The sequence below is a fragment of the Poecilia reticulata genome, chromosome 3 (genome assembly GCF_904066995.2).
Source record: "Poecilia reticulata chromosome 3, P_reticulata-male-v2, whole genome shotgun sequence".
NCBI classification, from domain to species: domain Eukaryota; kingdom Metazoa; phylum Chordata; class Actinopteri; order Cyprinodontiformes; family Poeciliidae; genus Poecilia; species Poecilia reticulata.
In genome coordinates, this window is record NC_088832.1 from 12,581,063 (window position 1) to 12,603,934 (window position 22,872).

General features: G+C 40.1%; 1 protein-coding gene across 2 annotated transcripts; it reads left to right on the forward strand.

Annotated features, from left to right (window-relative positions):
- Positions 1-18,069: 18,069 nt before the first annotated feature.
- Positions 18,070-22,586, forward strand: mnx2b (motor neuron and pancreas homeobox 2b). 2 transcript variants are annotated; one of them, XM_008404465.2, is made up of 3 exons: positions 18,070-19,528; positions 20,622-20,779; positions 21,500-22,586. In XM_008404465.2, exons 1-3 carry the CDS (start codon positions 19,096-19,098, stop codon positions 21,932-21,934), a joined length of 1,026 nt encoding a protein of 341 aa, XP_008402687.1. In that variant the 5' UTR covers positions 18,070-19,095; the 3' UTR covers positions 21,935-22,586. The 2 variants fall into 2 exon arrangements, with proteins under 2 accessions (XP_008402687.1, XP_008402686.1); XM_008404464.2 differs by having other exon boundaries at positions 18,071-19,528; positions 20,619-20,779.
- The last annotated feature ends 286 nt before the right edge of the window (positions 22,587-22,872 follow it).

Below are 22,872 nucleotides of genomic sequence, written 5' to 3' on the forward strand. Positions count from 1 at the left end.
TTTGCTCTATTCTAAGCGCTCCTTCCTCTGCTTATACTTTAATAAACACAAGCCGGTGGAGACCCCTGCTGTCAAGAAGTGGTGTTGCGGTGAAATACAGCGTGTAAAGGTGAGACGAGGAATGCCGGGAGGCAAGGTTTGCAAGCAGAATGTCACAGCATGATGGCTTCTGTCTCACTTGTTTTAATGTTTTGGCTGAAAACTAAATGGTAAAACAAATCAGAGTCTTGAAACTGAATTGCAGACTTAAGTCAAACTTTTAAGCAATCGTTGATGTAGTTGGAATAGAAGCTGCATTCAGACTTGGGAAAAATGAATCTTGATTAATGGGTGTAAAATATGCTTGAGGCCTCATAGGAAAGCTGAACATGCACAGGCAGAAAGTTCAAACTTCATGCAGAAAATACACATTTTGGCTATTTGAATAGAAATGACTGAAACGATATGTATAGATGAGATGAGCTGCATATGTCGATTTTGTAGAATGCTTTTGTGTCATTTAAGTTGATCCAAATGTGTAAAGTAGAAGAAAAACAAAGTGGACTCTAGTTACACAAATGCACTAAAATCTGTTGCTTTATGCAAAGTTAGTTTTCAGAGTAATGCTTTCTTCCTTCCAGCCCATATCGGTTCAGGTCATGAATGTTTCACTGTGGATAATGACACTGTCTAGCCAGCTTCAGCCACAAGCGTTTGACCAGACAAGCTTATATGTATGACACTTTTTCAGTAGCAAGGCAATTCAAAGTGGCTTACATGAGTAAAAGGAAAATCAAACGACAAATAAGCAAAAACATTGCAGAAGCAAAATAAGGCAATGAGAGGTTGAAGGACAGACTGTAGTTTTGTTGTATTCCAGTTGTTATTACTCAAAGACAATACTAAAGAAATTAGTTTTAAGCCTTGATTTAGAAGAACATGGAGTTTCAACATTTTTGCAGTTTTCTGGAAGTTTCTTCATACAAGCTGAATTGCTGTTTCTCCATGTTTGGTTCTGATTCTGGGGATGCAGAGTAGAACTTGAACCAGAAGACCTGAGTGGAAGATTAATACAACAGATCTTAGAAAGATTCTTTTGGTATACTGCTGCAGTCAATGTGACTAAAGATAAACGCAATGACGAGTTTTCTAGATCTTGTTCGGACATTGGTCATTTCATCCTGGAAATATTCTTCAGGTGACAGAAGACTGACTTTGTGACTGTGCGTATGTGTCAATGAAGGCTCAGGTCTGAGTCCATCACCACACACAGATTTCCTGCCTGTTCAGTCGTTTCTATCTGTAATAACAGAAGCGGTGCACCCACGTTCGCACTCACTAAAACTGACTTTTGATTGTTTCCTCTTAGATCAAAAATTATCCACACATTTATTTGTTCTGTGCATCTCCTCAGCAGGGAATGCAGAAGTTGGTTTGTTATTAGGATTATCTGTATAGTTTCTGTTTCATACTAAGTGAGCTACCCTAGACGTAACGAGAGTTTGTCTGATTCTAAAGCAAAGCCTCCGAAGTAAGTTTAAATATGGCTTTGAACTTCTAAATACCACCTTCATCTGGCAATAAGGCAGAATTTACTGTTCATCTACCTCTGTGTACTGGCGGCGTGCTTGGAAACAAATATTAAACTGTTCATGCAGGTGGATTTACAACAGTTGCATCCTCTCCAATAAGAGAGATATTACATTGTGCCTTTGCTTCAATTACATTTAATAAAAATTCCTGCCTTTCCAGGTTCAGGCCTGCAAATGTGACCTATCGTAAATGGAGCACGATCTGCCACGTGTTTACAATTTAGATGCCTTTTAGTATCCAAATGTCCCAAGAAGTCATTATGCTTGAAATAATAAAATCTTTGATTTCTTGCAGAAACTCTGACAAAGCTCGGACTCCCTATTGATCTGTGCACTCACGTTCGCACTCACTAAATTGACAATCATGGTCTTCAGAGGGGCAGAGTGAAGTCCTACAACACAACCACAAGGTCAATTATTTTGAACCTACGGACAACTGTAAGGACCGCTCCCATTCATTCATAGGGCAGTTCTGTTGGTTGCACCTTGTCTTTTTACTGGAAACCGCATGTATTTTATCTGCAGCCTCACCTAAGTCCTCTTGCACAAACTGGTCTAGCAATATATAAACCAATATATAAACCTTTATTGATTTGGCAATGAATCAATTAGTGAATTATTTAATTAGCAAAGCATTATGGGTCAGCGCAAACCTGCTCCTCGCCTGCAGTGCGTCTAAATCTTCTAAATCATGTTGCACGCTTGAAAGCCATGAGGACGCGTCTATAAAAAAATGGCCAAACAAGCCAGACTAAATACAGAGAATTATTTTACGATTCCGGTAAAACCTTGTAAAGTCATCTGGTGAGTTTCTGTTGTTACTTGCCAGGCAGATCTTATTTCTCTAAGGTTTTATGTGGCCAGAGTCAGAACTTTTGCTGTCACTTGAGTCCAAATTGGTCTTGGCTGCAGCTGAAAGAGTAAAATATGGACATTACGTCTGCCCCGTTGAGTGGATGAGTTATGACTTGTGCCTGTGATCAGGGCGTTGTTTCCGTCCAGGAGCTTTCTGCGCGCTCATTAATTCACGGGAGTGTTTGGGTTAAAATGCATAATGAGTTCATTAAGGGGGATTGGCGTAATCAAGAAAGGTATTGCCTTAATTACTGGCACCAGGCCAGACCTATCCGTTCTCGGCGAGGCCGGCCACCCACCCCGTCCGCAGAGCTCACTAATTTAATTAAGTGTACAAAGCGCTACACCTAACGTCGCCCCGGGGGGCAATTATGGCACTAGATATTGAAAGATCTCCATCGGGTGTATTTTTACTTACTGGCAGGAGATTGCCTGTGTCAGTTAGCTGATTGCATTGATTATATTGATTTGTATCAGCTTTTCGGGTAATTTCATCTACAAAGGTGAGAGCAACACGTTGGCCCAGGAATTTTTTCTCATTTATTTATTTATTCATTCTTTATATAGACCCTGGACTCTTTTGCCAAGTGATTAGATGGAATGGAGCTCCACAATAAGTCTTTTAAAGTGGGAGTTGGGGGAGAGGAGGATCGATAGTTTTTTATTTGTCACATAAGGTCAGTACAGGTAGTCCAGATTGGTTGTTGTAGATTCTTTTACAGGCTCTCCCCACCTGCCTGATTGATGTGAAGATGCAAGAAAATGGCTTTAAATAGGAAACTAAAAAAAATAAATAAAGGAGTTGCAGTATTAAAATAGACGCAGGTCACCCAAACCACCATGAAAGGCAAAATCTTGTTTTTCTACACTTTTGCCGATGCTTAAAATAGCGACATGCTGCGAGTCTTAAACTAGTTTAAAACATGAATATTTATTTTTACTGATTTTTAAAACCTTAACGTCTAAAAATAGTGAGTTTGACATTTTTGGCAAGAGCCAATAGTTAAAGAAATGTGTTATAACCTTGGAAGATGCAAAATGCAAGGCAAGTTAGTTTAAAATTAAAGAGATTACAGCGACACAAGGCTTCACCTTATGGCTTTCTCTTTGTCACTCCGTCATATACGGCTGATTTGTATGTTGCACAACTGATGATCGTCAAAGTCTACTGCCAGAGTTGTTGATGCTTGCACTTCCTCCACAGTTTCCATGAATAACTTGGCTACTTCTCTTATTATTTCATTAATATTTTGAACAAATCTTTGAGGCCTTCACAGAGCATCTTATTTTATTATTACATTAATACTAAATGACTCATGAGTACAGTTTGTTGCACCAGATTTTATTTAGTGGTATTAGAGTGAGTTGGAGAAGTTGTTCAAGCATGCAGCATGCAGCAGATGGGTGAAAATGGAAGAATGGTGCAAATGAAATCAAGGGGTTTGAATCACATGTGTGACTCGGTCGATAAGCCCTGCCAACGCTTCTCTCTGATAAATGTAGTGAAACTCTCATTTAGTGAGGGTTTTGCAAAACCACAGCAACTCCTTCCCTCTCTGCTATTCGTCGTGTCTACAAAATAATAAAATAGAATTGATATTTAAGGACCCATTGTTGCTTAAAATCCCTCTGTTTTATAATGCATATTCCTGAAGGTGTTTACACACTTTATTTTATCTTACAGTATGAATTCATTATTAGTGTTAACACTTTTTCTTACCATGTTTGGAATTAGGGTGATGTTTTTTTTGTTGTTTTTTTTACATTGTAACATGAACCTTACATTCATCTGCACAGATATAACAGTGAATGCACATGATTTCTTATAACCTCTTCTTCTTTTTGTATGTGCGGTGGCAACAAAGGCATATATCTATTAAGTAGCTTTTTATTTATTACACAGTTGCTTTGTTCTCTTGTTATATGTTACAAAAATGGGTTACTTACACATTTTGCAAGAATATCTGCTTGAGTGACCATCAGTCTTCGTGTCCTTATGATGTATTTTTTGACTGAATTTTAATGGCGGCGCACATGCTGATCTGCAGAACATCCTTATCCTTAAGAGCTTAACCAAGGTAGTGGTCGTTTTGTCTTGGGGCCTACGTTTCTTTCTTTATTTTTAAATAAACGACAGGTTTAGAAAAACAAGTTAAATCTCAATTTTGTATTTTTTTGCACCAATAACAAATTTAGAAGCAGTGATGTCAACCTCTGACCTAACCCCCGACCCTGAGGCATTACACCTGCAGGCACCAAGTCCACTTCTTTATATTTTATATTTCAGTCACTGTGTTACATCACCTGGGAGAGTTACTGTGACATTTTAGGTCTTTTCTTGTTATATGGATAAAGACACACCTAGAAAGCTCATTTTAAAAATACACCAATAAAACCATGTTTCCAAAGCATGTTGATGTGAACAAGGTCTAAAAAACGTTAGTTGGTGTGAATCTAACTATAAAGCCATTGTAACTGTCATGCATAAAATAAACTTTTGCTGATAGGATAAGGCACCAGAACTGATTGAAGACCAGTGAACCCGTGTTATCGTGAATCCGGCCCAGATCTTTTCACAAAAAATGGGGAGTAAAAGACAACTGAACTTTTTTTTTTCTCTTTTTAAACCGAAACTCGTTTATCCGAGCTGTGGCTGTGAGATTTCTTTCTTTAATTTACACTTGTGCACTTCTGCTCATTTAAAAGATATATATATACCACTGACGCACATTATCTTTTGCCAATTAAAGAGAAGAACTGCTGCCCGGCAGATAATTTTTAATTACAGGGTTTTAACCTTTGCTAAGCTCAGCAAAGTAAAGGAGAAGCTAATAGTTTGATGAGCAGTTAATCAGCGCTGATTAAGAGGGTGAAATGACAAGATAATCCAGAGGTGGCACGGTTTTTAAGGGTGACCAGAGGAGGCCAAATTAGTTGATTAAACAAGTTGCTGGCCATCCAGCGCCGGGCAGGCAGGAGGGAGATCCTCACTGGAGTGATGGATGAGGGGCTGCGGGGGAAAGCCTTTATGTCCCCTCGCTGGTGGCGTTGTCACTGAATGAGTGAAGTGGCTTCATCAATTTGGAGCCATTATCATGTCAAAAGGCGAGCATGGTGCTCGGAGGAACAAGTTGGAGGAGGAGGAGGAGGAGAGAGGGTAGAACCTATCTGCATACTTCAAGTTTATTCATCTTCACCAACTCCCCTTGAGCCCCTCCTCCCATGGTCCGGCCCGTTTACCGTAAGGCTGTTTAATTTTCCTGAAATAGGGCTGTGACAGCTGTGTCATGCTGATGAGAGGAGTGGCAGCCAGTCTCATCTCATCTATTTCAGCTCTGGTACGGCCGAAACCTCCTCCTCTTCCTCCTCTGCCTCCTCCTTCTTCTTCTTGCTCCCCGTCATGCGAGATGTCAAAGCTTTTTCTTAAATAAACACAGCAGTCCCAGTCTGTTAAACTGGAGTGTGTTGAGGGAGGGGATAGGGGAGGCGGGGCTGAATTTGGGCGGTGAAACGCGGGACGAGGACAAGAAGTAATAACCAGGAGCTGTTTTTTATTTCACCTCCACTGATTGTTATAGGTCTCTTTATCATCTGACCTGGCTCAATTATGCCAATTGGATATCCCGGTGACACAGGGAGGTGGCGGGGACAGTAAAATGAAGCGAGAGGGGGGGGTTAAATTGTGTGTGTGTGTGGGGGGGGGGGGTGTGCGAGTGTGCGCATGTGTTTGGGAAGGTGGATTAAAGATGCTGCAGATGAGTGTAGAAAACAGCTTGTTGGTGGAATCTGCATTAGCGAGAATCACTTTGCTGAAAGAAGGACAACTACAAATTTTTTTAGTGATGTCATTTCCACCTGTCAGTCACGGCCGGGTGCGATAAACGTGGAGCCATTATATAAATGAGATGTTGACTTGACCCTCGGTATGCAGGCATGCATGCATGCAGACGCCCGCCCGTTCTTCTCCAGTTTTTATGTAAATAGATCACAAATCTGGTGAATAACTTGACCTCCGTGTGTCAGCAGCAGCACAAGGAGACCGGCAACATCGGGAAAGATTTGTCAACATCCGGTTCATTCAAGTTTATTATTATCATATTTAGTGACTGAAGTTGCTCTCTGATGGAGGATTTCATCTCTTTTTCCATATAGTGGCCGTCAAGTAACCCCGAAGAATTGTGGTAAATGTAGTTGAAACAAGATATTTACACACAGCTTGTTATTCACACTGTCTGATTTTTAAGTCAGATCCTCCTGTTGTAGATCAGTTAAAATTACCGAGATACTTTTTTATTCACTAAATGCCAGAGCAATGAGAATTCATGCACTAAGTAGTAGAATGGCTGTAGACAAGTTGGGAAAACACAAATGATGTCATCATGGTTTTTATGCTAGTGACTGGATAATTTAGGTTTGGTTAACTTTTGAGTTAAATGAAGCTGCACCTGTGATGAACTCTGAGGCAGCAGCTCAAACGTGCTGCTTCCTTGCATGGCATCAAGGGAAATTAAAAGAAATCAGCTAAGATATCAGGAAGCAAATTGTGGAGCCCCAAAAGTATTAATATCATTGAAATGTCCCACCAACCTGAAGAAAACAGGTTTTGTGCCCCGTAATCTGGTGCAAGATGTGTGTATGAACACCAAACAGTGGCAAAATACTTCTTTGTCAATTGACACCCAAAATGTTGGACAGAAGCTATGTACTTCAAAGGAAATTTATACTCAAAAATAAGGAAATGCATGAAGACATTTTTAAAAAAGAAAATGCAAAATAAAAACACTGGTATTCCAAGCTGTCTGGTAAAGAGGAAACGTTTTCTCAGATTTATTATCAGACAGTGAGGAGAAAAAAAAACATATTTTTTTTATAAGACTTCTCAAATATCTGGTTTTACACCCTAGATAACTTTAAGTGACTGAGAGCTACAGTACAGATATGTAGCTGTTTTATATCAGCATCACTAAAGCCTTCTCCTCTTGGCTGCCTTCACTAACAAAAAAATGTCTTTGAAAATTTCAGTTTGGTACCCTGCATGTACATTAGGGTTTTATTGGAATTTCACTGATTGATTATTAACTTGTTGTTTTATTGACTGTTTTGTTCAAAAATCTGTTTGTGTAGAGAACAAATGACTATTTTTAATTACCGGTAGTTTTCTCAAAAAGTCTACAATTTACCTTACTGGGTATGTTAGCTTTAAAATTGAAATCTGTTTGAATCTTGTTAGATATAATTTTGTAATTCCAAAGTGTGTCAAAAGCTTAATCCTCCTGCTGTAATGTGTGCCATATAATCTGGTTTACATATTATTCTGTAGCATAAGTAAACCCAACAGCTTGCATTGACAAGGAAAACATATCGCTTCTCTACAAAAAAATATATGTTAGATACTTTAAAACTGAGAATTTTAAAAGCTTCAACCTGATGACATTATTAAAAATTGTTCAAATTGCTGATCGAACCGTATCAATGTTATGTTTTTGTGGATGTGGAGTCAATTCAAGTTCCAACTGGGGCCTTTTGTGTGGAGTTTCTTCCATGCAGTCACCACCCTGTACACGTCCTCTGACTTCTTCCACCGTCCATGTTAGATGACTAATGTTTCTGCATTTTGCCTTTTGACATATCTTGAGCATTTTTAGCATTGAAAAAAATATACAGAGTCAATATCAGATGTTTTTTTCATACAGTTTTGTGGACCTGTAAAACCCACTGGTGTTTAACAATGTGAACCAATTAATTTAGGAAAATGGAAACGTTTGTAGATATTATTAGCTCAGAATATGTTTTCAGTTTGACAGTTTTTCTAAGACACTCACTTTTTGCCAACCAACATGTTTTCTTCTTATTTGGTGTCTGGCTGAAGAGAAGTTAACTTACAATCCCACAGCGACGAATTTCTTCCTCAGGTTGCACATAGTTGGAAGGACTACTTCTCCCAACAAATAAAATACATTTAAATGTTCAAAATTAAAACACTTTTCAGTTTAAATGCTATTTATATTTTTTTCCAAATCAAATTTAATCGATTCCTGAACACTAACTGAGAATTTAATTAATCTCTAACTCAAGTTTGTCCGGAAAAATACCAACCTCCAAAGAAAATAAACTGTTAAAATATCAACTTTACGTATTTGTTGATGTTCTATTTTCAGATTAGAAACATTTCATGCTGCATATTGAGTCAGTGCCATTGTCGATTTTCTTTACTTAAAGCTGGAGGCAGTTTTGTAATTAATGCGTCTCTCCATGCGATCTCTGGTCCAGGCACTGGCACGCTCGTATAAACATGAGTTCATGTGTAACTTTCCCAAACAAGCGGCCCGGGGAACGCCTCCCTCCATGTGAACGGTGCCAGTTCTTTTGATGCTGTCACCCGGACAGATGGGCCCGCTCTTAACCTGCTTTTGAACCCTGCGTGCCGCACAAAAGCCAGAAACCAGCGCAAACACCTTTTCATTTTTATTTGCCGTCGTCACTTTAGAAAGCAGAGGAGGGATACATTTGTTTTGAGTCAGCCGTACGATCATATGTGACAATAAAAAAAAATTTTTTTAAAAGTAAAAAACGGGACGGATTAGAAAAGGTCAACAACACTGTAACGACAAACAGAAAGGGCAAAAGCATCATCATCATCATCATCATCATTTGTTGATTACCTCAGCAGGCCTGGGAAAGCAAACATTGTTATTACAGACAAACCCAGTGCAGAAAGAAACCTTAAACAGTTACTGTGTTTAATCATGATAAGAACAACCGCTGTTCTTTGAGTTTCAAACTCCTCAGCTTGTTACCTTGCGACCACCGTTACTATAAATATATAAGGATGTTCCCATTAAACGTTCTTGCAGTTGAGATGACTTTATGCATAAATATGCTTTTGCGTGCATCGTTGCGCTGCACCAAGTTCCAAGGACAATCCTTCATATAAAACTGGTCATTTAATTGAAATGTATTATTTATTATCCATGTCAGCGACATTGAATGTCAGCTCTGATTAGACCTGAACCGTCTCCACGTGTCTCTGCAGTTTTGGGGAGCTGAGGTGGGAGATGAGAGCAGCAGGGAAGTGGGGGAACAGAGGTCGGGAGGTCAGTTGTTTCCCCCTGCCAGAGGAGGGGAGATTGTCTGTGTTGGTATGGGCGGGTAGACGGTGGGGGGATTTAATTAGAGCAAGTGCCTGCATCCCCCCTCCAGTGTCCTGCTCCGAATTACTACTTGCTGCCAAGGGTTAACCAGTCTGATAAATGGGCTCAGCTACACAATACCAACACACACACACTTCTTCCTGGAGGAAAGGAATGAGGCCTGAATAATTCTAATAAACTATCTGTACCAAACAATATGAGGCCAACATTTTTTTATGGATTCATGCACCAAACACCATATTGTAAAATCCTAACCAGGTTCCTAACCGGGCAGCACACCAGCTTCTGATCCCATGAAGTTGCATCACTTATTTGTGAGTTTGCACACGTTTTGAGTTGAATTTTGAATAGAAGAGCTCCAGAAGGTGGAGCTCCAGAAGGCTCCAGAAGGTGAAACAAGCATTTTTTTTGTTTGTTTTATCAAGATTTTTTTCTGTGAGCATTGAAAAGCAATAGGTTGATAAGATTTGGGAACAGGCAGAATTTTGGAAACAAACCATAACCATGGACACAAAATAGCCTCTTTGAATATCCGTATTTCTTGAAAAATTCTTAGCAGTTATACTTCAAAATCATGAAAAGCCTTTTAGAAAGATATTTGGGCTTTCTGAGTGAACATGCATTTAGTGATTAATAAGAAAAAGTGGGGATGATTGTACCACTATTGAAGTTAATCAAAGTTCCTGTTAGACAAATAAAAAGTTAAAGGTTTGGGAAACAAAGATACTAATTTTATCCCCTTTCTTTATTTTAAATACTCCTAAAACACACCCATGGTAAAGAAAAGAAAGTTAAAGTTTTTCATTTGTTGTTTTTGGTGTATTACTCAGTTCTGTAAAAAAAAAAAAAAAGAACTTTTTCTATCTAAGAAAACCCAGCAGCTTGCAACGAGCATTCACTCCTCCTTGACGAACACGTAGTGACAGCGGAGAATAATGCAAATTGAAGAATAAAAGATAAAATATGAAGAGTGAGGAAACATGGTGAGGTTTTCCTCCTGCAGCCGAAGTCTATCGAATAACAGAATAACTCCAGAGTTATCTCAGAGTAACCTAACCCCTTTGAAACAGGATATTTATGCCTCACACACATTAAAAAAAGATGTATTTGAATGTTTAATCTGAGTAGAACTGTTACAAAGAGCTTTCAGAAATGTCCATGTATCTTAATAATATGCCATATTTCTGTTCCTGCTAAAATGCTGCATAAGGGTTTGGGGCAGAATTACATACATTCAAAATCTCACGTAATAGCACATGAGGCTAATCTTTTAAGCAAATTAACTTCTTTGTATTATTGCTGGTTGTGCCACCTCCACTGAGTAATCATTGTTAGGAGGTCGTCAATAGTCCAAACACTGGAATTAACCTTTGAGTCAGTATTTCATCAATAAATGGTAACGGAGGCCAGTTGAGATTTGTCGATAGATGAAATTAGGTCAGATGTAAATCACAGCGTTGTGCCTTTTTTTTTTTTTTTTTAATGACGCTGGAATTGATGAAAACATTTGGAGAGGTTTGACAAAGTGTGAACCATGTAAGTCCTTAAATGACATGGTAAAGGAGCGGCAAAATAATTCTTCCACCTTGAATAAATATTAAATAGTTAAGCCTTTTTTAGTTTAACTTAAATGTACATTGGAAATTGCATAAATAGAATCAAAAAAATCTTCACACAGGTGCAAATCAGCAGTGAGTATCTTGATTTGTTTAGTTTGGAGTATTTCATGTTTTGTACCTTTTCTGTGTTTCTGATGTTGTGTTTGCTGCTAAAAGGGTCAAAAGGGCAACAAACGCAATCGTCTCTTGCAGTGTCCTAATTGGTTTCTATAGGCTGCTGCTCCTAATGAACAATACATGGTCTGTTTAATTCATCATTGTTTTGCCTGTCACAAAAAAAAATTTTAAAAATAATCCTGGAAGTTATCAAATAAGTTGACCAACTTAATTGTTCTCAATTTTAAGTAAAATTCTTCAAAACCATAAAAACAAAAGGTTTCCGTTAAGTTATTGCTCAAGCTTTTTAAACAATTTTTCAATGCTTTTTACAAACAAAATACATTTTTCAGTTATTTTCTTTTAAATTGGAGTCTTTTGTAACGTTGCCAAAGCTTAACATAAGATAGTTTTAATTTAGTTTGCCACCACATGGATATGTTGGCTCTTTTAGAACCAAATTTTTCAAACATCTTCCAAATTAATCTTCACTCATCATTTTCATACCTTGTTTTTGTAAAGTACTTAGTACACCAGCCGTATTTACACATGTACAGCATATTGACATTCACGTCTGTCTAAATATTCACAGTAGATTAGCAGTGTTTGTGATTCCCTGTTTGCGTTCGGGCGCACTGACGTGTTGAGTTTTGGGAAACGTACCAGATGTGCCAAGCTGGGCAATGACTCAACGTGAACCCTCCCTGAGGAATTAGCCACACAGGCTGTTATTGAGCAGGGATGAAGCTGCCAGTGAGACATTTGTCTTCAGCTCAAAGTCACGCTGTGTCCAACACCAGAGACTTCGGCAAGCGGATTTATGATGTCTTGTTCTGCAGTGTACAGTACGCTTACTGTGGCAGGCCATCAGTCATATTGGAGAAGTAGTTCAGTTCGGACCAAAGTGGCGACAGATCGAAATCCGCTCAAAAGTTTTTCACGCAAATATTATTTTTCAAAATCAGAATAGTCAGTAAATTCCATTAAAATCTTGGTATTTTATCCTGTGTTTCTCCTTGTCTTCTATCTAACCTTTGATTGCCAGACAAATTGAACCAATGGAGCCTCGTGAGTGTGAATGGCAGCAGGTGATTTTTGCAGCGTGCCAGAAGGCTTGCTTTGACCGGCGTGTGCACAAAGTGCCGACTATTTGCTGATTTTAAATGTGATTTCTGACAAAGAGGTTTGGTTTTCGGCTGGAGGGAAAGAGAGGCTGGATTTATAACACTCTGCAGAGTTGAAGCTAAGTTTATCTGTAAAGAGGAGGAACTGGGAGAGAACTATAAACACCCAACTGACGGAAATCTTCAAAGCTCTTGATGACTCTGAATATCCTCATAAGTGGCCAGATAATGTGTGATGAAGAGGAACGGCGAGATAGGAGGGTGAAAGTAATGATGCCTTGTTGTGGCTGATAAAGCGTATTTATCTCCTATCTCTCGTATCTATGCACAATGGGGCACTTGTATGACTGACTGTAAAACTCTGGGCTGTTAAATAGAAGGACCCATTAAATGATAATAAAAGTCACACTGGTCTGGATGCTGTTGAAAAGGAGCTTTTGTTTCCACGGTTGGACCTCTAAAAGTGAAACCGGTGATCTGGGAAGCAGACTGAAGAGTTGGGAAGTTTCCCTGAATTAGACCAGAGCAGGTGTATTTGTTCTGAATCTATCATGGAGTTTCAGTTGTGAAAACTTTATTATGTCGTCATTAATAAGCTCAGATCTAACAAGAATGATCTGACAGAGTTGTTGAGATAAGATAAGTGAAAACAGCAATGCTGGTTTTATTTATCTTTGTTTTTTTGTTTTTTGTTTTTGGAAGAGTGAGGGTTCGATTTAACTTAACTTAAAAACCAGGAAAGGTACAAGTATAACAGAAAGTTCCCATGATTTAAACATAAAAAAACAAATGCAACTACCCTCACAAAGTAATCCAAATCACCATCCCTCCACTATCTAATTTATCTGAGTTTGTGTTGTATTCTTTCATAAATGTTAACGTTGCACATGTTACCTGAGGCTAATGTGCTCTGAGGCATAACTTTTAAACTTTTCTGAAAAGCCTCTCTGACCTGCTCCAAGCAACACAACATCTGTCCAAACAGCAGAGCTCAAATCAACGTTTTCAGAAGTACAGCTGCTACAAATTCTCTTAAAGGGACGGTTTGTTGTTTTGGTAGTAGAGTTCTGCTGCGACGCTTTGAGTAGTTAATAACTTACCTACAGTAAATGAATCTGCCATCTTCACTGTGTGTCAACAGACTAACAACCAGTCTGATTGGCCAAGAGAGTTTGAGTCATCTCCAAAAAATCCCAACTCTGCCATGGTTCATTCAAATATAACTTCGTAAACCTTTAAACTGTTTTATTTAATTTTGAACATAGAAATGCTAAATACCACAGTTTGGATTTGGAGTTGTTCTGATTTTGATCTTCAGGTCCCTTTTCCCTACCAGCTAATATCTTTTTAACAGAGACTTCTGAAACGTCGAAACTGTTTAATCCTTTTTGTGGGGTTTTTAAAAGAAACATAGCAATCTGGTAGTCCATGTTTTCACTTATATATCAAGCACTTATTTTCCAAAACTGAAGCTAACTGTATATAATATCCCATAATGTTTAGTCCCACAGAGAAGCGTGTCAGTGATTTTAAAATGCTGTCACTCTCTTAATATGTATAACCTACAATAAACAGTCTTGGTGTAATTTTATTGGTTTAAGTTATTTTTCAATGGCATAATTCGCTTTGACACAAAACTCTTAGCAAAATGTAGCCAGCCAATTTATTAGCATAAAAGCCAATCTCTGTTTCATAAAGGGTAAAACAATCACACACAGAGTTACTTACAGAAGGTAAGATGATTACCGCTTATAAACTCTCAAAAAAAAAAACCCTTAAAAAGCCCACGCTTTCAATTTAATTCCTTTCAGGGCAGAATCAATGACCAGAGTCGTTGATTCTTTTTGTTCAGTTTTGTTTCCTGGGTCACCTCAGCTTCCTCGTCTTCATTTTAAGGCATCCCGAGGTCCTGATGAGCCAATACACAAAGGAGCTCAAACTTTGTTTTTACGATGACTGGAACAGAATTGAATCATCTATAGAATTTCTAGAATCAGAACAATAAAAAGGTGAAGCTTCTGGCTTTAGATCTTTTTTTTTTCTATGAAATTTTGTGCATTAAAAAATAGTCAAGCAGCCGAATTGTCTAAAGTTTTGTTGCCTTGTAGACTTGGATACACTTTAGCTGTGATGCACAGCAGAGAAAGTTTGCACAGTCTATATATATATATATATATATATATATATATATATATATATATATGTGTACTTATTTATTTATAAGTAAGTAAATCCTTTCACTTCAGCCACATGCAGGAAGAACTTTCTTGTCTGCTATAAGCCTTCGCATTTATGAATCAACCGTCTCGTTTCTAGACAGATTTGGCTTTCATTGTGTAGCGTCTGTAAGCATCTCTGTTTTTATTGCTTTATTTGGTCAGGTCGCCTGGGCAACCGTGAAGGTAAACATCCAACTACGTGAAAATAATCAGCTCAAGCACGGTTTCCAGGCTGAGTAAACAGCTTCATTATCTCTGATGGAAGTGCTTATTCACACCTGATGGGGATGGGAGGAGTGAGATGGGGGGGCGGTGGGGAGAGGAATCAGAAAGGGCCAAAGTAGCAAAGTCAGACAGAAAGAGATTCATGTCCAGTGGGCTAAATGTCATATGGCAAAGCTCAATATTGGTTAATAAATGATGGGGACAAGGTACAGAGCCTGAAAAGAGAAGTAAAACTCTAATAAATTACCTTTATCTCCCTAATGAGACAACACTAATTTTGGTCCCAAGGTCTGGCAGAAGCAAGCTGATTTATCACATGCATTAGACATTGTGGGAATTAGTCTAATTACCAATGGGAGGGAGAGCTGATTTTCACTTCACAGAACGCTCATTGTACACCCGGATCATTTATCACAGCCTCGGCCACCGCGCCGCTCTCAAGGCCTGGTGGGAAAGGTGGTGCCCATCCACAATGTACCTGAAAGCCTCGTTGTATGTGTGTCACAAGACGACACAGGAACACACTCACACACACCCACACACACACATACCTTCAATGATGACTGAATCGTGGCAAAATCGTCACACCTGGAGAGTACCAGTGACTGAGAATCAAATCATCTGGAGAAGCAGCAAACATTTTCAGCATGACAAACTGGAGAAGCTCCAGAAATGTGCTCCCTAATCACTCGACAGCAGTGTGAAATATCTTATCGGCATGTTAAAGAAATAAGCGGGAATCTGTAACCTGAAGGATGAATATTGCACCGGGGCATACAAAGAGCACAAGAGCTTACCTGGATTAGTTTAAGGACAGGGCAAGCCGTCTCGGAGCTGTGGTAATGATTGAAAAATATGCCTGTAATTGCTGATAAGCTCTTTAATGTTTCAGTAAACTCCTGTTGGCCGCTAAGTTTACTGACGTATAACTCGTCGATAAACTCTGGCTTTGTAGTCGACGGCCGGCGGCCCCTTTGAATCAATTGTCGGTCTCACGGTGAGAAGGGGTGTGAGCGCTGAATTTTCAGAGCGCTGAAAAAAGTTCAAGAGGGCATGAGCATGTAATGGCTTGTGATAGAGGAAGGAAGAAGGTGGGAAGGGAAAAAAAAAAGTTCAGATCAAAGTAAAAAATAAAAACGAACTAACCGGCAATAGTGAGCTAATTTATATGATGACCTATTGAGGCTAATATTTTTGTCAGGCTGGATTCTGTTTTGTTTTTGTTTTGGTTGTTTTTCTTTGTTTTGGGGAAGTTTTGCCGCTTCCTCAATTCTCCACCAGATGCCACCGGTGAGCAGAGCCCCTGGAGCAGACTGGAGACACACCTGCGGTGCATTAGCAGACTGATTCTGTGGCTACTTAACAGCGGCGAGCTGACACTTCGGCGCCTGAGTGTTTGTGTTACATGGTAACGTTACGTTCCAGCGAGAGGTCCTCAAGTTAGCTCCTGAAGTTACTCTACTTATGTTTGTTCTCCTTGTCAGGTTTGTGTCCCGAGGTTTTCCAGCGTTTCCCTGTGTGGAGTTAAAGCGAACGCCTGCAAGTTTTCCGCGGACATCTCCACGACGCCCTTGGAATTACTAAGTGGAGCCAGCCCCCGAACACTCCCCTCCTGGTCCTTCGTCCTCCTTAGATTCCCCGGTGTCGCACGGCTCACGCCGGATGAAGCTGTGACTCCACGGAGCGCTCACCACTGGGCTATTGTCGACCGTCAGCTCGCCTTCCACACAGCCACCTACCTGGCCGTCCTCCCGCGGACCCCAGGATCTCCCGTCCGCTTCCAGATCGCGGTCTGCTCCTACGAGTCATTCCCTCTGCTCAAAGTAAGCTCCCGCCATTTTCCACCGCACCTCGTTTTGATCTCGCCTCACCTCTCCCTCTCACCAACAGTGGCTGATCTGGTGGTTCCCTTCCCGAGTCCTGTCCCACATTCACTCCATTTCCCCTCCCCTGTACAATAAACTAATTATTGTTTTGAAACGTGTTCTCCTGATTGTGTTCTTTCATGTGGGTTCGTCAACTGGAACAAAACATGACAATTTTATTCTTTGCTCCAAATTCACCTGTAAACATAATCAAAGGTGAATCAAACTGGCTCCTTTGGATGCTTCTACCAAATCACACTGGAAAACCAAACATTGAACTGACTGCCACAAGACTGAAAACTCTCACTTTACAAGGTGCAGTGACTCACTCAACGTAACGTAAGGTTTGAAAAGGCAAAAGTTTACAGTTATCGATGGAGCAACACTAAATAGCACAATGTGCCTGGACTTTAACGCTCCATCAACAAAGTAACCTCATGGCAGAAACCCAATTTCTCAACTTAAGTTCTTGGTCTCAGTTTCTGGGACAGCATGTGAAAAATAGCCGTTTGGCTAATTCCCGCACATTTGCTGAAATATTACGTAATGTGCATTGTCCCTGCCAAATAAATGGATGAAAGTTCTTATATTTTGTGGACCACCCATTTATTGCAAATGAGTGTAGTCCCTAAACTTTGTGGGTGTTTTGTTGGGCGAAAATCATGATTGCAAAATGAAGCCAAGAAATGAGAAACGGTAAGAACAGTGTGTGTGACGTTTTACCTGTGTGAAGAAATCAGACCATTTATGAAAACTGTTGCATTCAGGACATGTTTTCAGCATTGCAATCTAGTGTGTTCACACATACTAAATCTAAACACCTTGCAATGATAATAAAGCTATGAGGATAAAGAGTCTGTGAAAGGAGCAAAAACCCTCCAAACGGTAAGTGTGCAAGTTTTATAAGGTTATACCCATTATTCATGTTCCACTCTTTTTTGGGGACAAACTGAAAGAAAAAAAATCTATTTCAGTCCTTCCATCATATTTACGAACCAGTATTAAAGACTCTAACTGGAATATCTGGTCATAGGAAGCTGATAGAGTGCAGGTGGAGAATAGATGGAGGAGCAAAAATGATTATATTTAACAATAAACATGTTAAACTGATCCAAACATTTTCAGATTGTAGATTTGTGTTTTAGGACACGGCTTTTTATCTTTTATTTTATACAAATATGCAGAGCAGATACGTGATTCACCCATAAAGGTCCGTTACATGTTTTGAAAGACTTGCTTGAGGTCAGCTGTCCTTACATACAGCACACAATGAAGGAATTCTGTAATATATATTTTTTTTCCCGAACATATGTTTAACTCGTCCAAAATTGATTAAATGTGCAAAAAAAAAAGAGTATAGATTAGAAAATTTGTCGAAGCAGGCTGCAGACATTTGCGACACAAATCCTTGCGTGAAGGAGCTTCAGGGATGTTTGATGAGAATTTGTCAGTGATGCACCATCAAGAAACATTTCTGAAGAGATGTAAGGCATCCCATCCATTTCCCCAGCAACCACTGAATGAGACTCATCTTTAGCTTACGCCCTTTGACTTTTTCAGTCTTAAAATGGCATTAGTCCACATTAAGCGGGAGGCCAATTAACTTAAGGCCTCCTCTGCCAAGTCATTACAGTTTTATACGATTTGTGTGCAATTCCTGATCGTAAACTTTAATGGAAATGGTATGCCCTTAGCATGAGACGAGGCAAGGCGTTGGTATTAAAAACCTAAATGATGGACAGATTGTTTTCTGAGGAGTCCGAAGGCCGTTTGATGCTGAATCTGTGCTGAGGAGGATTTCCCGCAGCATCTTTTCTTTGTGCCCAGTCGCTCCAATCTCGGGAGAGTCCGACTGAACATATAAGTGCCCAATCTTCTAATGTAACCCCCGCGCTTCAATACAGTTGAAGGTGTTTGCAGGCGGGACAAGGGTTGAACATTACCTCACTCTGAATGCTTTCTGGGGGGGAGAAACGAGCGAGTAATTAGCTGATTAGAGGCCCGTCGGAGCAGCTCCGCTTCCAGCCAATCCCAGCTCGCTCCGGCCCCCCCGAGGTGGAGAGGGGCGGCTGGTGGCGAGCCGCATACCTTTGTAGTTTTAATGGTGCAGAGCGATATGTGTGAAGTGCGCTTAAGAAGAAAGGATGACTGGATGCAAGTGTCATAAAACAGCGTTGAAATAGTGATAAGTCGTTAATGAATGTTTTTTTTTTCTTCTTTTTCCCCTGCTTGCTCCCAGACTGATTGTATGAAAACGTCTCACTGAAGAGGCTTCACTGTCTGCGTGCTGCTGACGCACGGCACAGGTGCGCACCTTCTCAGCTTGTTTTCGTCAAAGGCTTCAAAGTTTCACCACTTACTGAAGACGACATGGAAAAGTCCAAAAACTTCAGAATCGACGCTCTCCTCGCCGATGAGACTAACCGTGGCGGTCGAGACGTTTCCCCGGGCCTGAGCAGCGACAGCCCCGGGAGCAGCCCCGTCTCCTGCCACCGCGCCGACACACCATCCCCGCGGAGCGCTCACCTTCAGACGGGAATAATCCCCAAACCGAGCGTCCTAAATTTCCCGCACCCAGGCCTGGCTTCTCTGACACCGGGCGCCATTCCCGGTATGTACCCGGCACCGATGTATCCACTGAGCGCTCTGGGAGGGCAGCACCCAGCTTTCGCATACACCGGCTTCACGCAGCTGGCACAGGGCTATCCGGAGCACCTGAAGGCGGCTGCCATGGCGGGATCTCTGCCCCTGGAGCACTGGATCCGAGCCGGGATCATGATGCCGCGGATGCCGGATTACACCTGTAAGTGTGAGCAGATGAGATTATTTCCACCCAAAGCGTGAATTTAACAAATTTGAAAAGAAAACAGACAAAAAAGTTCCAAGAAAAACAAGATAGAGGATATTGCTTATAATGTTTCTGAGACATCGGGGATAGTTTATTAATTATTATTATTATTATTATTATTATTATTATTATTATTATTATTATTATTATTATTATTATTATTAAATGGTTGGGATGTTTTTTCGTTTGGTTTCTTTTTTTTCTTTCCATCTTTTCAAAGCTGCACAATGTACATTTGAAATAAAATTTTTTAAAAATTCTGAATTAATAAATGTTTAAAATTTTTCTTACTGTTTCTTCATAATCCCAGGTCCATCTTGAAAGTAAGATCTGGATCTCAACGGGGTTTACCTGGTTAAATAAAGGAAATCAAAATAATTTTAAAAAACTTTTGCTTTTGTAATTTATTTAGTTTTAAAGAATAATATTTGCATAGTATTTCCTCCAGAGTTTGAAGTTGTAGTGCTCCATCTCTGCAAGCCCCTACGTCTCTCGCAGTACACTGCGTCTCCATTTTTTTTATTGCTTATCCTTGTGTCATATTTTTAATTTTGTCTCATTTATTTCTCTATAAACGCCAACAAGATGAAAATTGTCTTTGTGTGACGAAGTAACTATAAACAAACACCTAAAACGTACTGTAGTTCATCAATAAAACCCCAAAAGCCTTCATTGGATTTTCATTAAGTTAATGGCATGCCTGCGTTTTTATGGCCCCTGCGCCCGCTTCTGCTGCGTCCTCCCGTCAACAATAAACTGCAGTAAAGCTATTATAGTTAATGATGGCCACAGAGTGCTGGCATATGTGTCCCTGTACCCACCCACAGCATCACAGTGAACTTCTAATGTCCTTGGTGTTTTATTATTAAGAGAGGTGTCTGTGTTTGTTCCAAATATTTAGATATATTTAAAAAAATGCAAATGAACCTAAATTTGCTTTGTAACCAACTTCAAATATGCCTTATACAAAGTTGTTTGCTGCTCTGGAGGCAAATAGCAAGAAGTTGAAATATGTGACTGACAACTGATGCTCTTCCTCTTCCAGCAGGCCCTCAGTCCGGCCTGTTGGGGAAATGTCGCAGGCCTCGTACGGCCTTCACCAGCCAGCAGCTCCTGGAGCTGGAAAACCAGTTCAAACTGAACAAGTACCTGTCCAGACCCAAGCGCTTCGAGGTGGCCACGTCCCTGATGCTGACCGAGACGCAGGTAAGACGGCATCATCGATCAGGAGGTTTGGCCTCTGAGCTCATCGTGCCTCAGGGTGAAAGTCTTCAAACGCAAACACGTAAAAAGTTCTCGTTCCAGGCTGCTGCGTATTATTGCCTTTAATGTTGATATGTGGATTTTTGTGGCTAAATCTCAAGGCTTTCCTGCAATTTCTAACGGTTTGTTTTGGCCTTTCACAGCCAGGCCAACCTTTGAACACTGTGCAGAGAAAGAGTAACTGTAAAGCCAAATTCATTTACAGCTTTAAAAAACAAAATCAATATATTGTTTTTACCATAAAAGCTTTAATATATTGCACAGACTTAAAAACAACCAATAATTCACACGAACATGAAACTTTACACGATTTCAATAAGGTCTAGATTGTTGATAAATCCAGTCTGCACTGTCAATGACCTCCAACTCTAGAACCTTTCTGCGTCATTTCTTTGCGTATAAGCTTAAAATACATTTTGTATTACATTTTACCAGTGGCAGGGTTAAATGAAGGACAGAACTTTTCTCCAAAGGAGATTTGAGCCAACAGAAAATGTAAAAAAGAATGAAAGTACATAAAATAAAATTTATCTCCCAGCAATTCCTCTACAAATTCAATTGTTTGAAGTACAACTGTTGTCATCCAGATATTATTTTCCAGATGTATTAAAAATATCTATCACGTTCCATTTCCAACCCCCCAACATCCCCCAACCCCGGCAGGTCAAGATTTGGTTTCAGAACCGGAGGATGAAGTGGAAGCGGAGCAGGAAAGCAAAGGAGCAAGCATCCGCCTCCAGCAAGGCGGAGGGGGAGCAGCTTAGAGGTGGAGGAAAATTAACCAGTGACAAAACAGACGAGGCCAGACGAGGTTTAAATGTGGACGGCAGACGGGCAGGCTACGGGTTGGAGGACGGAGAGGATGGGGAGGACGACGAGGTAGACGAAGAGGAAGAAGAAGAGGAGGAGGAGGAGGAGGACGGGAGCCAGCATGGGTATCGCATCACCGTGAGCAACAAAGTTGAAATATCACGGTCCACAGACTTCTTGCAGCACCGGAGCAAGCTCGGCTACAACCCCCTCAGCCCGTTCTCTGATGATGAGCTGGAGGGGGTTCAGGTAGGAGGAGGAGATCGGAAGATTGGGGCAGGACTGTGAGGAGACCCCAGGAAGACCCCGAATGTTACAGAGATTCTACCAGGACAGCTGCTCAAAAAGCAGCTGCTTGTGTTTACTCTAAAAGACAGTTTCCAATGCAGAAAAATAAGTCTGTTTTCATTTCCATCAAAAAAGTATTTTCTTTTTTCTTTTAAGAAACAAATCCCACTAATAATTAACACAGCACATTCTGGACTAATTAGTATCTGAATAAAATCAATTTATACACTGTAAACTTTGTAGCATGCGAAAAAATAAGCTTTTATCATCCTGCAGATATGCCATTTATTATTTGGCAACATCCTGTTTGTTAAACCTGCTGACAGCTGGAGCTCAACCCTGATAAAAACAGGCTTTCTGTAAATGAAGGATGTAAAGACACTCTGAGGACAAACAGCTTGTGCTGCGTTCAAGAGCCACGAAGGTAAAACAGGTTGCATGGTACTGCGACGTGAACGTCACGTGTTTTGATGTAAATATCACTGTTTGTCTGTCATTGCTAACGTTGATGAATCCGTTCCTGTCGCTGACATGCAAGTGAATGAGTTTAATTTATTTGAATGGTTGCAAAGATGAATTAGAATCGTATTTATGTCAAACGTGTCTGTGGTACAACTGTGAAATAAAAAAAAGTGAAAGCAACAAACGACTTTAAATTATTCAACTGTTTTCACACTCTCATTCATTATTCATTGGTAAACAAAATAATAAAAAAAAAACCTGATTGTTTACAACTTGTATGCACCTGTTGGCCACACAAATGCCAAATAGAAATACCATGTTTGTTTCTGTGTGTAGACTGTGCCTGTTGTAAAAACTCCTGCTGGTTGTTTCCTGCAGTTGTGTAATGCACATCAAAATTTTCACATCAGCTGCAATTTAGCAAAAGGCTCCCAGATATCAATTAGGTGGTATTTGCTGATAGCCAAATAATTAAA